Source organism: Coptis chinensis, chromosome 7, assembly GCF_015680905.1.
Source record: "Coptis chinensis isolate HL-2020 chromosome 7, ASM1568090v1, whole genome shotgun sequence".
Classification (NCBI taxonomy): domain Eukaryota; kingdom Viridiplantae; phylum Streptophyta; class Magnoliopsida; order Ranunculales; family Ranunculaceae; genus Coptis; species Coptis chinensis.
This window is the reverse complement of record NC_141462.1, coordinates 7,368,537-7,382,875: the sequence shown is the minus strand read 5'-3', so window position 1 is coordinate 7,382,875 and position 14,339 is coordinate 7,368,537. Positions and strand designations below refer to the sequence as shown.

Genomic DNA, 14,339 nt, shown 5'->3' with positions numbered 1-14,339 from the left:
GGCTTCATAGACAAACCCGAAGACGGATTCGTGTTTCGTTTTTTAACACGATGAACTCATTTCTGAGAACACCCTGTTAGCATGAGAAATTGAAGAGTATCCATTCAATTCCTAGCCTTAATCTAACACCAGTCGTCCAAAGCAAGTTCAAGGATTGTTTTTACTAGGAAGCAGAACACGGGACAAGCTCCAATGTGAGCTGAGTCACACGCACTACTGTATCTTGAGTTCCAGACAACAAAATTGGACGTTCACTGTCATTTTATGGCGAGATATAACTAAAGTTTGTTCTACCTAAACAAATGACTCAGGGCTCAAGAAATCAAACTTGTTCCTCACATGAGCATTATTAACCCTCCACAATATAGGGTTTATTAGCTCATAATCCTAGGAATCAATGGCTACGAAACTAAAAGAGAAGAAAAATAATATCTTTGTTACACTATGGAGAGGACTCCATTAATGAGTTACAAGTTTTCTAAAACAAAAAAGATGATATGTTACGTATGAAAAAACTAACTTATGAATAAATAATGGAATGAGTGCAAATCACAACTGCTCCACTTTGGTATTGCTCGATTTTGTCTACCTTAGTACTCAAATAATGGAGAAACCACTAAGTGATGGGCCCACATATTTTGACCAATGTTGGGTCTATGTGGGCCCTGATGATTTCAATACTCTAGAGTTCTTCTTCATCCAAAAGTACTAGAGTTGTAAAATACTCTAGAAAAATATTTCAATAATGTGTATAAATTAGAGTGAACAAAAAAAATATAAAGAACCAAGGCTCAGAACTGCACATCATGCTCTAAATCCTGTTCCTGTTCCTGTTCATGTTCCGTTCTGGTTCAATATCCTTAGCGGCAGCCATTTCCATATTGTTTTGAACCTCTTGCTTTTTCAATCTCAACTGCTCTGTTCTCTCCCTATGCCCCTCTTTTACTAACTCATCAAATTTAATTATCTTTTATAACTAACAACGGATCCCTATCAATCAACTCTTCATTTTGATAAGATTCCCTCAACACCGCAATCTTAAACCCACCTTTCAAAGACAAATAAAACAACCCCGAATGTCTAGTAAAAACACTCGCAAATGCATTTGAAAACCGATACTCATCTTTAAGCTTCCCTATAATTGAAACTGGCATTCTTTTCAACAAGGACATAGAAAGCAATTCATGAAGAACACCAAATCCTTTTCTCCATTTCGACAAAGATCATCTAAATGAGACGCATCACTATAAAGCGAAATATAAGGAAGTTCCATCCAATACCTAACCCATTCTCTCATTTCTTTCCTAATTAAAAACCCACGCGGCAATTTCTTATTAAACGATAGCCTAATACCAATACCCGTTAACCTCGTCTCTTCCTCTGCGCTCGTCTCAATAACCGATTTCGCAAACTCCTCGTCCCATTTCACTATCTCCAAAAGCGAATTCTCCTCCCTAGGGCACCCAAGTAAAAAAAAATCATAATACTTGGGCACCAAGTTACACAGAAAATCGTCCAGAAAACCAAGCTCCCTCTTCATATGAACTAACTTATCAGCCCTAATCACCCTATCTTTAGACATGATCAATAATTTGTATAACTTCCCACAATTAACCCTTCATTCTCATCTTTAACCCGTTTCTCCTCGTCTAAAAAACTCCGTAACCGATTACTTACGCGTAGAAACGGAACGGGTTGTGTTTTGGGTTTAATTTGTTGACGTTTCTAGAAGTAATTCCAAGTTGGTGTACTTCCATATATAGACTGATTATATGTTTCCCTTTTTGAAAAAATGTTTTTCTTTGATTAGAGATATGCCCTTCTAGCATAGATAGATTCATTCATAAACTTTAGGATCTCAATTATGTGAATCAGCTAGAGTTTATAACTATTTAGTACCACGAACTTTCGTTTTTTTTCCTAATAAAAATCATTAAAATAGTATATTTTTTGTGTTTTTTAATAGATATAGATATTCAAAATCCAACCCGAATCAAGATGGATTCAAATACTGTAAAGAGTTTTAAGTGAGAATCCGATCCGACCCGCTCCATTTCCAGCCCTACATATGGCATCTTGTAAAGGAGATTGGGGAACAGTTTAGCGGAATATACTGACAATAATCTTTCTCAGTGGAGTAAGATCGAATTTATTCCAACAAACTAATGAAATATCGTAATCTCGGCGATATTTCGTCCTTCTAAATCCAAAACAAATGGGGGCCCATTAGAAAAACAATAAAAGCCACTCTCGACTCGGTTTTATTTATTTTCATTTTCAGAGAAAGGAGGTGTGCTCTCAAAATCATTGTTGGAGAAGAAAGGAAGAAGAAGAAGAAGAAGAAGAAGGGGTGGTCGAGGAAGGGATGTCGACGCCGGCTCGGAAGAGGTTGATGAGGGATTTCAAGAGGTTGCAGCAAGATCCACCAGCTGGTATTAGTGGAGCTCCTCAAGATAATAATATTATGCTATGGAACGCTGTCATTTTTGGGTAACTGTTTAATTATGTTTATTAATTGAGTTTTTATACTAAATTTGGGATTTTTATGAATATTTTTTTGTTGGTTTTTAATTTTGCAGACCTGATGATACTCCTTGGGATGGAGGTGAGCTGATTTTTCTCATTTTTTGTGTTTTTTTTCTTGTCTACTTTTGTTTACTCTGGTTTTATGTGTTTATGGATTTTTTTTTACTGAAGTTATGAGATGGGTTGTTTATATTGATTGTTTGTTGTTTGATGTAATTAGGGTTTTGGTGGGTAAGGCTGGGTTAGGTTGCTTTTGTTTGTTTACTGTTTGTTGATGAAGTGGGTTATATATTGTAGTTAGTGGGTGGGTAGAACACGAAGTAGGTTTGTAAAGTCTTCGAAATTGTAATTTCGTAGTTGGTGAGTCTGGTTTTGCTAAAAAACTATTGGGATTTGGGTGGAAGTACTGAGTAATGATGTGTGATTAAACCTCACATGTTTCCAATCTTGTTCTCAAATCATGACCAGTATGAGTTCAAGTGCTTTGTTTGTTTATTTTTATGCCAGAGTTATAAAAAAAAATCTCTTGGAAATTCAACAACATTCAAAAGGTGCAAAGGTTGTCCATTTTTGGGGATTTAAGGAAAACTCTAGCACCTTTGTTTTCATATTACTGGTTTCGTTTAGATATTGAAGAAAGAGTCTCTCTTATGTACCAGGATGTTCTGAATTCTTAATATAAAAAATGAAGAACGAAAAAAGAATGGTTTGTAAAATCAGTCCATCCAGGGACGGTTGTTCTTTGATTGACTAATGTTTTCTACTTAAATGTATCTGTTTTCTCTTTTAAACTTGAGAAACTTATGGTCTCTTTATTTGTTTTTGGAAAAATTAGCTGTGATGGAACATGGTGTCTTCTGTTGAGGCTGTTATATTGTGTGCTTGGGATGTTTTACATGTTTAATGCCTCACTTCACCTAATGCCTTTTTCTGTGGTTTATCTGGTAAATTTATTTTGGATGCTTTCTCAGGTACGTTTAAGCTGACACTGCAGTTCACAGAGGATTACCCAAATAAGCCGCCAACAGTTCGGTTTGTCTCAAGGATGTTTCATCCAAATAGTATGTTTACAGTTCGAACCTTGTGCTTGAATTGACCTAGGAATGCTGTTTCAGCAAAATAGAGATTCTCTCCGTATGCCCTGACAGTGCATATGTGAATTTGGTCAGTTTATGCAGATGGAAGCATCTGCTTGGATATCTTACAAAATCAGTGGAGTCCTATTTACGATGTTGCAGCAATATTGACTTCTATTCAGGTGCGTCATGCTCTGATGTTCCTAGAACTTGAAACATGCCTGTGTTTATGTTGTTTTCTAGGGAATAATAATCTACTTCTTTAGATTAGAACTCATCCATGAATACTCCAAAGATTTTCTTGCCGCTTCTCTTGACATTGCAACTTAGTAAGGGAATTTGAGGTTTATCTTGCTTTCAAAGAATTTTGATGTGCTAAATCACGAGTTAGTAAATTTATGAATAAGATGCATATTTATCAAAAAAAAAAAGAATTTTGATGTGCTAAATCACGAGTTAGTAAGTTTATGCCAAAGTTCTCTAAGTGTATTAAAAACAGTAAAACACATATCATCTAATTTTTGAACTTGTGAAATTGTGGTGATTTGGTTAGTATCTATGAAACAATTTGATCAACCATATTTTTGTGCTCTCTTGCCCATGTCCAAGTTAGGGATTTAGGCTGTACTTAGTAAGTTTATTGGATTGTTTGGAATTCAAAACATAGGTAGGAGGTTTTAGATGTGTGTAACATAATCAGTGTTTGTTATGACCTTGTACCTTTCTTTTTTAAATTGATATATGTGATTTTTAGGGTTTCGAAGTTGTGATAGATTATGACTAAAGAAATTGTTTCAGTAATGTTTCACCAAAAAGAGAACTAATTGACTTTTCTTTTGGTATCTATATGCATTTGTTTGATCATAGAATCTTGAATTCGTCGATAGATGCTACTCTTTTTCTTGTGTCCAGAGGACGAGAGAAACTCAATCTGCTTGGCTAACGCTTAGAAAATCAGATAGAATGATGTGTCCTTTTTTATTTCTCTGCTTGTCAGCTGTTGAGTAGGTAAATGAAGTTTAAACACTTGATAATACATCATCCCTATTAAGTAAAAGCTCTTTAAATTTTGTCTTTGCCTTTTAGCATTGAGTGGCTACCCAATTCAAGACCATGTACTTGGAGAATAACTGTACTCTTAACATGTCTGGCGGAAAGCTGAAGTTACTAAATAGCCACATGTAGAGGACAAGGGCAAATCACCATATCCAAGGATATCTCCAGGAGTAAAGCTAATGAGATAGCCACACCTCAGACCCATAATAAAGGCGGAGTCCCATAATGCATATGTAATATATTGTAAGATACTTACCAAAGAGAGATTTCGAAAAGAAGAATCTGATCAGGAGAGGGTATGCTTAGACGAAATGAGTTCTGGCAATGACATTATAACCCAAATAACCAAGGTTCATGCTGCTACTATAGGAACATAGGGTGTGCCAAATTCTAGCATATTTACTCTCCTTCATATAGAATGGTTTTGATCGAGACTCAGCATGCTGGTATTATACTTTTAGCGTGTTGAAGTCTCACAAGGATCTGTATTTGAAATGAGCTGGAGTAATTTTTAATGTTCTATCTAATCAAATTGGAGAGCTTGTTTGCTGTCAAGAGTAGAGGTGATTGGTGATCTACGGTGTCTACAGTGTTGACATGTGACATTGAGAACCTGCATTCTTGATTAGAATGGTTTGGGAAGAGTCTTCTAGCCTTTGGTTAATCACATTTGACAATATGAGAGATCTATGACTGTTGTTTGGATTTCGGTTTAGTGAAGAATTTATTGTTTCACTTGATCTATTAATTGTAGTTTTATTTATACTACAGGCATCTTCTCGTTTTACAGAAGGGTCGACAATGTCATTCATTTTGTACTAGTGTCACATTTTTTTCCGATACAGATCTTATGGAATATGTGGGTTTTATCCGGGTAGATCCAATTGTTTGGACATGGGGATGATATATCTGTTTCCAGATCATAATAAGTGAAACCTTAGCATATTAGAGTCTCCTCAAGGTTAATACATACGTTAGAATGGGTATAGCCATTTGTGGATGGAATGGGTTACTCAAGTCTGGACATCATATTGGGAATGGGTCCACATTGACCCAGGTTCTATTTGTATTAACTTTTTCGAATCAGATATTCAGATGTGACCAACTATGAATTGCATGTTTGGACTGTATTGTTAAGGTGCATCATAGTCAAATTGATCAGCAGCTCCTTTTGTTATGTAGTGATGATGTCTGCTATGTTTGCTCTTTTGCAGTCCCTGCTTTGTGATCCTAATCCAAACTCCCCTGCAAACTCTGAAGCAGCTCGCATGTTTAGTGAGAATAAGCGGGAGTATAACCGAAGAGTTCGTGAAATTGTGGAGCAGAGCTGGACAGCTGACTGATTAGGAGAGAAGGAACCACCCAATTCTGCTGTGCCTAAAGAACATTTGGCGAAGTGATGAATTGCGTGGTTTAGAGTGGGTTTATGTTTGCTCAAACCTAATCAAATTGTCATATATGACCTTCATAATATGTATGCCTGCATTGTTATTAGAGGACATCTTTTATTTATATGAGTTCTGCCTTTGGAGTGCTTTTCTAGTGTTTCTTTAAGCTCCCTCTTTCCTCATCAGTGTTCCTCGCTTTCAAGTATGCTTCAGTTATAGTCAAGTCCCGTAGTAGCGTGTATAAAAGAGGATTGTTTGTAATTGTGTATGTTGTAGTCACCACCTTATGGATTTCTGGCCATGTTGCTAAACTTTCAGGCTTTCAACATTCTGACTTTGCTAGGCAGCGTGTGTGCGCCTGATGTTTGATTATAGTTACTATCCATAGTGCATTACAAGAATGAAACATTTCATATTAACTGTGGTTGTGCTGATTTATATTGAATTTAAGATCAACACTTGTCTAGAGCCTCCCTTCAAAATTTGTTTGCTCTTTGCTGGTGAAATTGGCCGCCTTTCCCTTTCTTCCCATATCACCTATGGACTGTCTTTCCCTTTCTTCACATATCACCTATGGACCAGCATCATTTCCTTGATCCCAGATTTTCTTAAAGAAATATTGGGTAGAAAATTTGAGTGTACAACATTTTGAGCTCCTGACCTGAGCACCTAACTCATATGTCTTCAGTTGTAGATACAAGGAAGTTTGGACCATGCATTTTCTAGCACCAAACTCTATCAATATTGTGATCCCGTGGGACGAGCTGAGGATTGCTGCGATAAATTAAACAAAGTTCCCTAATCCCTAGTTTTTATTGTAGATAGGAAATGCAAATTTAGAAGAGATGGTTGAAGTGGTACTATTCTTCAGCAGTGCGATGAAGCCAGATGATCTCCTAGTACTGTATTTACTTTCCTGTAGTTGTTGTTGCTAATGACCTTACGCAATGGCCTAGTAGAAGAACAGTTGGAATATGTGACCTACAGATATATGTCACACGAAAAAAAAAATAAAAAAATTGATCGTATTACTTGAAGGCAGAAAGCATTATATAGCTTTGCTGGACTAAAGCCTCGTGACTAATGAGTGAGTACAATGCCAACCAATATTTCATGTGCCAACTGCCATCTCTTACGAAAAAATGGAGAATTAGATAGAGCCCCTTCATTCATTGGAAATTGATAACCTGTTTACTGCGAGCTATATGAAGTTATGAACACTCTTGGTTAGATATAGGTTTCTTCATCGAGAGAGATGTAATCAAATAGTCTGAAGATGAACATCTGCACTGCATCCTGGAATCAAAACATGGACTGTGAGTTCAAGGAATGCTACTGCTATATGTAGTTTCTAAGTTTCTAACTAACAAGATATTCATAAGCAGAGTAGAATTTCAGATTTTGAGTACAAGAATCTTACGAAATGGCACATTAAAACATACAAGAGGACCGTTTCCATTTAGTTTTTGGAGACCATGCGAGAAATCTGCTGGTAATCAATCCAAATTGTGGGGACATCTGCAATCTTATCCCAGTCGACTCCTTCCCTTTGATACTGTTCTTTAAGTTCTGGACAGTCTGTGATTATCAATGTTTGAAGCGAAGCAGGTAACCTTTTCTCTGCTAACAGTGAAAGCTTGAAACAAAGGCTGATTTCCAGATGCCGGAGAGACTTGAAGTTTGATAGCTCAGGAAGTTTAACCAAATTAGGACAGTCTACAATTGTAAGTCTACGGAGGCACGGCATTCCATTTTCTTCTACTCCTGTCCATTCTTCCAAGATAGGCATGCCATCAAACTCAAGTATTTCTAATTTAGGAAAACCCTTACTTCTGCCACCACCACAAAATTGATGATCTACCTTTTTAAGTGCATGCATTTCCCCTAGACGCAAAGACTTGAGAGACGGAAGTCTTCCAAGAAGCGGGAGGAGGTTGCAGTTTTTGCAGTAGTATATGTTTATATCTGCAAGCTTAGAGAATGTTGAATCCCCCAACCAAGTTGGAAATGTGCGGCCACCATAACATACTACCTCTAGTTCTACTAGATTTTTATGAGGTTCAAGGCCTTCGAGAGCTTCCCTAGCTTCAGTGCAAGCCAGACTCCATTGCAACTCTAGCCTGTGAAGATACTGCTTATCATAGACTGCAGCTTCCTCTGCCTCCTCCACCGTTAGAACGTTTTCAAGCTTAACAATGCGAAGTGATCCTCTGAGATCAATCATGTCCTTCAGCTCTGCAATTTGAAATCCTCTCCCTTTTTCAGCAATGAAAGCACTTAAAGTTTGAAGGTTAGTTAATTTCCCCATTTTCTGTGGCATGAATGTCAGCTGACGGATAATATCAAGTTCAAGATGTCGCAGGTTGATTAAATTCTTCATGTTTTTGGGCAACTCGACAAAATTAAAGCAATCTCTGAGTTTCATAGTCTGCAGACTGGAGAGTCTGCCTATAGATTGCGGTAAGCTTCTGATAGAGGTTCCAGAGAGATCAAGATAATGCAGAGCTTCCATATTTCCAATAGAACCTGGCAACTCCTTTATTTGAGTTCCACTCAAATCCAATACATGCAAGCCTCTCAAACTCAAAAATAAATCATATGGAATTTGCTTAATGTATGTTCTGGTATCGTAGAGTAACAGAAGAGACTGCAGTCCCTTCAGTTTGTGGAAGGACTTGAAAATCATTGGATCAACAGTACTCTCATAGAGGACCGACGAGTGCAGAGTTCCTTGAGAGATGCCATTTAAATTACCATCCTCCAATCTTGCATATTCGTCTGGAGCACATCCCTGTACAAGCTTATAAACATCGTCTGGTAAAATGTATCTTGACAGCCCGGGAGAAGATACTTGAAATAGAGACATAGACAACAATTCATCAAAATAATCGCCAGCTATATGTTCCATTAGTTTCTTCTCTTCGTTACGAATAAAATCGACAGCGATCCACAACTGTACCAACATATCCTTCTCAAACTCATAATTTCTAGGAAATAAATATGTGTAGAGAAGGCACCTTTTGAGATGCCGAGGCAAAGTCTCAATGCTGGTAACCATCTTTGGCATAGGGACATACCCTGTAGATGTAGATTGTTGTTCTTCATGAAAGGCCGCAGGCAAAGTCTCAATGCTGGTAACCATCTTTGACATACGGACATCTACTGGAAATATAGATGGTTGTTCTTCATCATAGACCACAGGTTCTTTTCGTCCAATCCTGCTTTCAGTAGAATCCTTCCTTCTTCCGAGGTATTCTTCTTTGGATGTACTAATGAAGTCATCACCGATCGTGGAGTCATCCAGCTTATTAACGCTCACAGTATTATCCTTCTGTGTTCCGATGTATTCTTCTTTTGATGTACTAATGTAGTCATCATAAGGCTTGCCTACATGTTTTTGGATTGGTTCTTCTCTCATTTGGGGAGCATTTTGTGGTACAAAATAGAACACGGACATATCCTCAACATGTGAAAATGGAGTTAGATCATTCTTCTTTCCTACAGTAAGATCTTTCCTTACATCATATTGTGGAATTGGAGTTGGGTCACTCTTCTTCCCTCCGGTAAGATCCATACTAATATCAAGAGGCGGGGCATGTGTTGACGCAGGCGAAGACTGGTTTTTTTGAACTTTATTGGCTGGTGGTTTTCTTCTACGAGTATTGAACTCTGGTAAAACCTCATACTTGATTTCTGAAGAAGTAGTATCTAACTCTTGAATGAGATTGTTAATCTGTAGTAACTTATCAGTTAAATATGGATGCTGGCTAACCTCAGGAGACTGAAGTAACTGTTTCAGTTGAGGAGCACGCAGTGCAATATCATCCAGAATGTCTTCAACTTGGCAAAGAAGATCTTTCAGGTGCCTGTGCTGGATTCTCCACACCTTGAGCTCCTTCTTCTCGCGGTCTATATCATCCATAACCATTCGAATGCTGAACAAGGACCGCTCCAATTTCTTCAGCTCACGATCTTCAAAACCAGTATACCATAACTTATCAAGTTTTCTGAGTCTAGGGGAACCCAGTTTTTCACTCAACATATCAATAGACGAGTTGAGATTCCGGTGCCAAAAGTATTCTTCAGAACCTGCCAATGAAGAGTTGCCAAGAAACTCATATATTTTTCCATCTGGGTAATAGTCTTCTGGGACAATATCACTAGTCATGGAATCAGATGTGTCTTCGTCTTCCGAAGTATCTTGATATGTTGATGTCCCTTGATAAGTCGATGCCCCGGCAGATCGATTATGTATAGGAAATAAGGTTGGTGTACGCCTTGTGTTCTGGGAGGTGAATTGCTCTACTAGCTTGTGTAGATGTGAGACATTTTGCTTTTGTGCTGAGAGAAATAGTGCTTGGTACTGCTTTAGTCGATCAGAATGATCTCCTGGTTCCATTATTACTTATGCACCATAGTCATGACTCATGAATCTCTCCCTCCCCTCAAAAAAATTTACTAATACTAGTTTCCATGGCAATATTTTCCGACTTTGAGGTTTATTTTTTATGCTCTACAAGATGTGGATAGAATCAAGTTGACTTTCTTAATTATAATGTCTCCTTCATTACTTTATGAATAGTATGAATATCAAAATTTTATAAAATGTGGGCGGCATGGGAAGATTCAGATTACTTTTGTTGACTTATATTACAGAATGAAAACCGGCCAGCATCTTGATTTATAAATTTGCCATGTGAAATAATGCGAATGGTTGAAAATGTGAAACAATGCAAGTGGAGTGAGGACCGAGGGAGTACAAGATGAATTCCAATGCATGTGACCACGTATTGTCAATGTCGTGTAATTCAAACATTCAAGTGTGGTGAACTGGTGATTACCCACGGGTTGAAGAGACACGGAATATTTAGGGACCCATTACTGATGTATATAGACTATTGAAGTTGAATTGTTTGAGCAACTCACGTTTCCGTATATATTTGCCTTTCTAAACGGTACAGAAATGAATATGTACACAAGCGCGTTGTGTGCAAGTCAACAAACTTGGGCTTAGACGCTTAGTTAATAGCAAGTTGGCATGTGAAGACGGTGAATTATATTGTCTATGCATACAAATGGTCACCACAGTCCAAATGAATTTGCAAAGTCGTCTTCATATATTTTTTCCCACTCTATATGTCATCTTCTGATTAGAAGATAGCATTCATTTACTTACTTGCCTTCTCCTTCCATATATCTTACCTTCTCTCAACTTCTTAAATCGATATACACGTACAACTATGGTAGATCCCACAGGCTTTGCTTCTGCCGCAGTGCAGGTGGTACTTGAGAGGTTATGGGACTTCATGGTGAGGGAGATAGGTGCAATGTTGAATGCAAATGAAGGGTTCAAAAAACTGGAGCGCACATTGCTGCGTGTTCAAGCCATGCTAGACGATGTTGAGGACAAGGAGATTAGTCACAAAGCTTGGAAGATTTGGGTAAGGGACCTTAAAGATGCAGCTTATGAAGCAGATGATTTGCTGGATGAGATCGCAATGACAAGTACAAGTTCTTCAACTCGGCAGGTACACATGTCATCTGCTCCATCTTTTAAACCACACAAGATGGATGATATCCAAAAGAAAGTAGATGAAATAGCTAGAGAAATGGAGTATCTCTATATGAGTAAGTTGGTGGGATCTTCACAGATCAAAACAAAAGAAAGACCACCAATTGGTTCACTACTAATGGAAGATGAAAACGGTGTCTTTGGTAGGGAGAATGACAAAACCAAGCTAACAAATGTGTTGTTATCAGATAGTTTGGAGAATGTTAATGTGGTTTCGGTAGTAGGAATGGCAGGGATCGGAAAGACAACCCTCACTCAACTTGTTTACAACGATGCGGTTATCAGTGAACATTTTCAGCTAAGAATGTGGGTTTCTGTGAACAATGATTTCGACGTGAGAAGGATCACAAAATCAATAATTGAGTCCGCCACTCATAATGTCATTGATCTTATGGATCTAGATCCACTTCAGGTTACACTTAGGAGTCTCCTTGCGAAGAAAAAGTTTTTCCTCGTCTTGGATGATGTGTGGAATGAGAGTTACAATGACTGGAATATCTTACAAGCTCCCCTTAGAGTTGGAGCACCTGGAAGTAAGATTCTGATAACTACTCGAAGTCAGATTGTTTCCAAGATCATGATGACTTCACATGTCATTAGTTTGCAGGGTTTAGCAGATGATGATTGCTGGTCGTTATTCAAAAAGAGCGCCTTCAGAAATACAAATCCAGATGACATTACTCCAAATTTGTTGTCCATCGGCAAGGAAATTGTTGGAAAATGCAAAGGCTCACCTTTGGTAGCAAAGACCTTAGGGAGCCTCTTGAACTCTGTGATGAATGAAGAACAATGGAAAGCTATACTGAGAAGTGAAATCTGGGACTTCCAAGAAGATGAGAGTGATATCTTGCCAGCTCTAAAGTTAAGCTATCAATGCCTTCCCTCACATCTCAAGCAATGCTTTGCATATTGCGCTGTATTTCCCAAGGGCTACAAATTCGACAAGGAAAAGTTAGTCCTATTTTGGATAGCACAAGGATTTATTCTGCCAAAAGCGGGACGAAGAATGGAAGACGTCGGAAGTGATTACTTTGATAACCTGATGAACAGGTCTTTCTTCCAAGAGGCACCTGCTGATTCCAATACCTCACCGAGGTACCTAATGCATGATCTCATTCATAATCTTGCTAAATTTGTTTCTGGCGATGAATGCTTTGGAATGGAAGTTGGTGATGAATCGCATATCTCCAGAAATGTTCGTCATTTATCATTTCTCAAAGGTGAAGTTTCAGAAAGTATGTATGGTGCCCTGTATAGATCTCGCAACTTACGCACAATTCTAACGTCAAGTGAGCTGAGGTATCCCCTTCACGACAACCCTTTCACTTTGTTTGCAAAAATGAATTGCTTAAGGGTTTTGGATCTGAGCAGGGGTAAAATCCACGAATTACCATCATCCATCGGTAATTTGAAACATCTGAGGTACCTTGACCTTTCCATGACCCATATCAAAACTTTGAACAAAACAGTTTGCAGGCTTCTTAGTCTGCAGACACTGAAACTCAATGAGTGCAAAGAACTTCTTTCATTACCCAAACACCTGATCAGTCTTACTAACCTCCGGCATCTTGACCTGGAAAAAAACCTTAGGCTAATTTCAATGCCACCAGGGATGGGAAGATTGACTGGCCTTCAAACTCTCAGTACCTTCGTTGTTGGCGTAGAAAGTGGGTGTAAAATAGGAGAGTTGAAGGACATGAGAAACCTTCGAGGAACACTCTGCATTTCAAATCTTGAGAATGTGGCTATGCAAGAAGCTAACCAGGCTGCATTGAATGATAAGCCACACCTTCGTAGGCTGAAGTTGCTCTGGCGTGGTGCCTCAGATAACAATGATGAACAGGAAGTCCTTGCAGGTCTTCGACCTCACCAAAATATCAAAGAACTCCAAATAGAGCACTATGGTGGTGCGAGGTTTCCTGGCTGGATAGGCGACTACTCATCCCTGTCAAATCTTGCGACTCTTTCCCTTAATAACTGTTGGAAATGCTCAATTCTCCCACCTCTTGGACAGCTGCCCGTTCTCAAGTCTCTCATTATAGCTAGCATGCCCTCTGTGAAATATGTGGATGATAGTTTCTGCGGAGCAGGGTTAGTGAGGGCCTTTCCATCACTAGAGATACTAGCATTTGATAACATGGCCAGCTTCTTGAGATGGGATGGGTTGGAGGAAGGTGACATTCCTCGTCTTCGTACACTTACCATTTCCAGCTGCCTCAAGCTAACATCTCTTCCCAAAATCCAGTATTTTCGCAGTCTTGAACATTTGGAAATTAGTGATTGTTCTCAGCTGCCGGTTTTGCCAAAGGAAGCTGTGCCAGTGTCACTCAGCAGTTTGATTATTAACAGTTGCCCGTATCTGAGAAGGTGGTATGAAACTGATGGAAAGACAGATTTGGACCAGATAGTACTCAATAGAGAAGTTACAATCGATGGCATCTGCAGGTCTACGAATTAAAATTTTCCAGTGTTAAAGAGTATCTTATATACTTGAAATTCGTCTTCAAGTGAGATTATGTGCTAAAACAAGCCATTTTTTTGTAATCATACATTTTCTATTCTTATTGTAATTGAATATAGACTGGTAATAGCTTCTAGCTACTGCTATGACTTGAAGTTATATGGAAAAATTGCAATGCATTTTAAAGAGCTGTTTTCATTACTCATTCTATTAAGTTCAAAGTTGGAAAAATAAAGCAACTACTTTGCACAAATAATTTT

The 14,339-nt window shown here is 38.3% G+C and overlaps 3 protein-coding genes and 1 pseudogene across 4 annotated transcripts; 2 read left to right on the top strand and 2 right to left on the bottom strand.

Moving 5' to 3' along the window:
- Window positions 1-811: 811 nt before the first annotated feature.
- Window positions 812-2,075, bottom strand: LOC147485668 (protein WHAT'S THIS FACTOR 1 homolog, chloroplastic-like; annotated as a pseudogene).
- A 186-nt stretch (window positions 2,076-2,261) lies between these two features.
- On the top strand, window positions 2,262-6,194 carry LOC147485667 (ubiquitin-conjugating enzyme E2 2-like). Its single transcript, XM_086570219.1, has 5 exons — window positions 2,262-2,490; window positions 2,580-2,605; window positions 3,498-3,587; window positions 3,696-3,784; window positions 5,873-6,194. Exons 1-5 carry the CDS (start codon window positions 2,366-2,368, stop codon window positions 5,999-6,001), a joined length of 459 nt encoding a protein of 152 aa, XP_086426345.1. The 5' UTR covers window positions 2,262-2,365; the 3' UTR covers window positions 6,002-6,194.
- Window positions 6,195-7,053: 859 nt separating this feature from the next.
- LOC147485666 (uncharacterized) lies at window positions 7,054-10,688 on the bottom strand. 2 transcript variants are annotated; one of them, XM_086570212.1, is made up of 2 exons: window positions 7,467-10,688; window positions 7,054-7,342 (listed from the first exon to the last, which is right to left on the bottom strand). In XM_086570212.1, exon 1 carries the CDS (start codon window positions 10,443-10,445, stop codon window positions 7,506-7,508), a length of 2,940 nt encoding a protein of 979 aa, XP_086426338.1. In that variant the 5' UTR covers window positions 10,446-10,688; the 3' UTR covers window positions 7,054-7,342; window positions 7,467-7,505. The 2 variants fall into 2 exon arrangements, with proteins under 2 accessions (XP_086426338.1, XP_086426339.1); XM_086570213.1 differs by having other exon boundaries at window positions 7,489-10,594.
- Window positions 10,689-11,023: 335 nt separating this feature from the next.
- On the top strand, window positions 11,024-14,265 carry LOC147485665 (putative disease resistance protein RGA3). The gene is made up of 2 exons (XM_086570214.1): window positions 11,024-12,917; window positions 12,990-14,265. Exons 1-2 carry the CDS (start codon window positions 11,287-11,289, stop codon window positions 14,074-14,076), a joined length of 2,718 nt encoding a protein of 905 aa, XP_086426340.1. The 5' UTR covers window positions 11,024-11,286; the 3' UTR covers window positions 14,077-14,265.
- Window positions 14,266-14,339: the final 74 nt, after the last annotated feature.

Coding starts and splice junctions, on each gene's coding strand:
- LOC147485667 (XM_086570219.1), top strand. CDS start 2,366: ATGTCGACGCCGGCTCGGAAGAGGTTGATGAGGGATTTCAAGAGGTTG. Junction 2,491..2,579: donor TGGAACGCTGTCATTTTTGG/GTAACTGTTTAA, acceptor TTAATTTTGCAG/ACCTGATGATACTCCTTGGG. Junction 3,588..3,695: donor AAGGATGTTTCATCCAAATA/GTATGTTTACAG, acceptor GAATTTGGTCAG/TTTATGCAGATGGAAGCATC.
- LOC147485665 (XM_086570214.1), top strand. CDS start 11,287: ATGGTAGATCCCACAGGCTTTGCTTCTGCCGCAGTGCAGGTGGTACTT. Junction 12,918..12,989: donor CTAACGTCAAGTGAGCTGAG/GTATCCCCTTCA, acceptor GGATCTGAGCAG/GGGTAAAATCCACGAATTAC.
- LOC147485666 (XM_086570212.1), bottom strand. CDS start 10,445: ATGGAACCAGGAGATCATTCTGATCGACTAAAGCAGTACCAAGCACTA.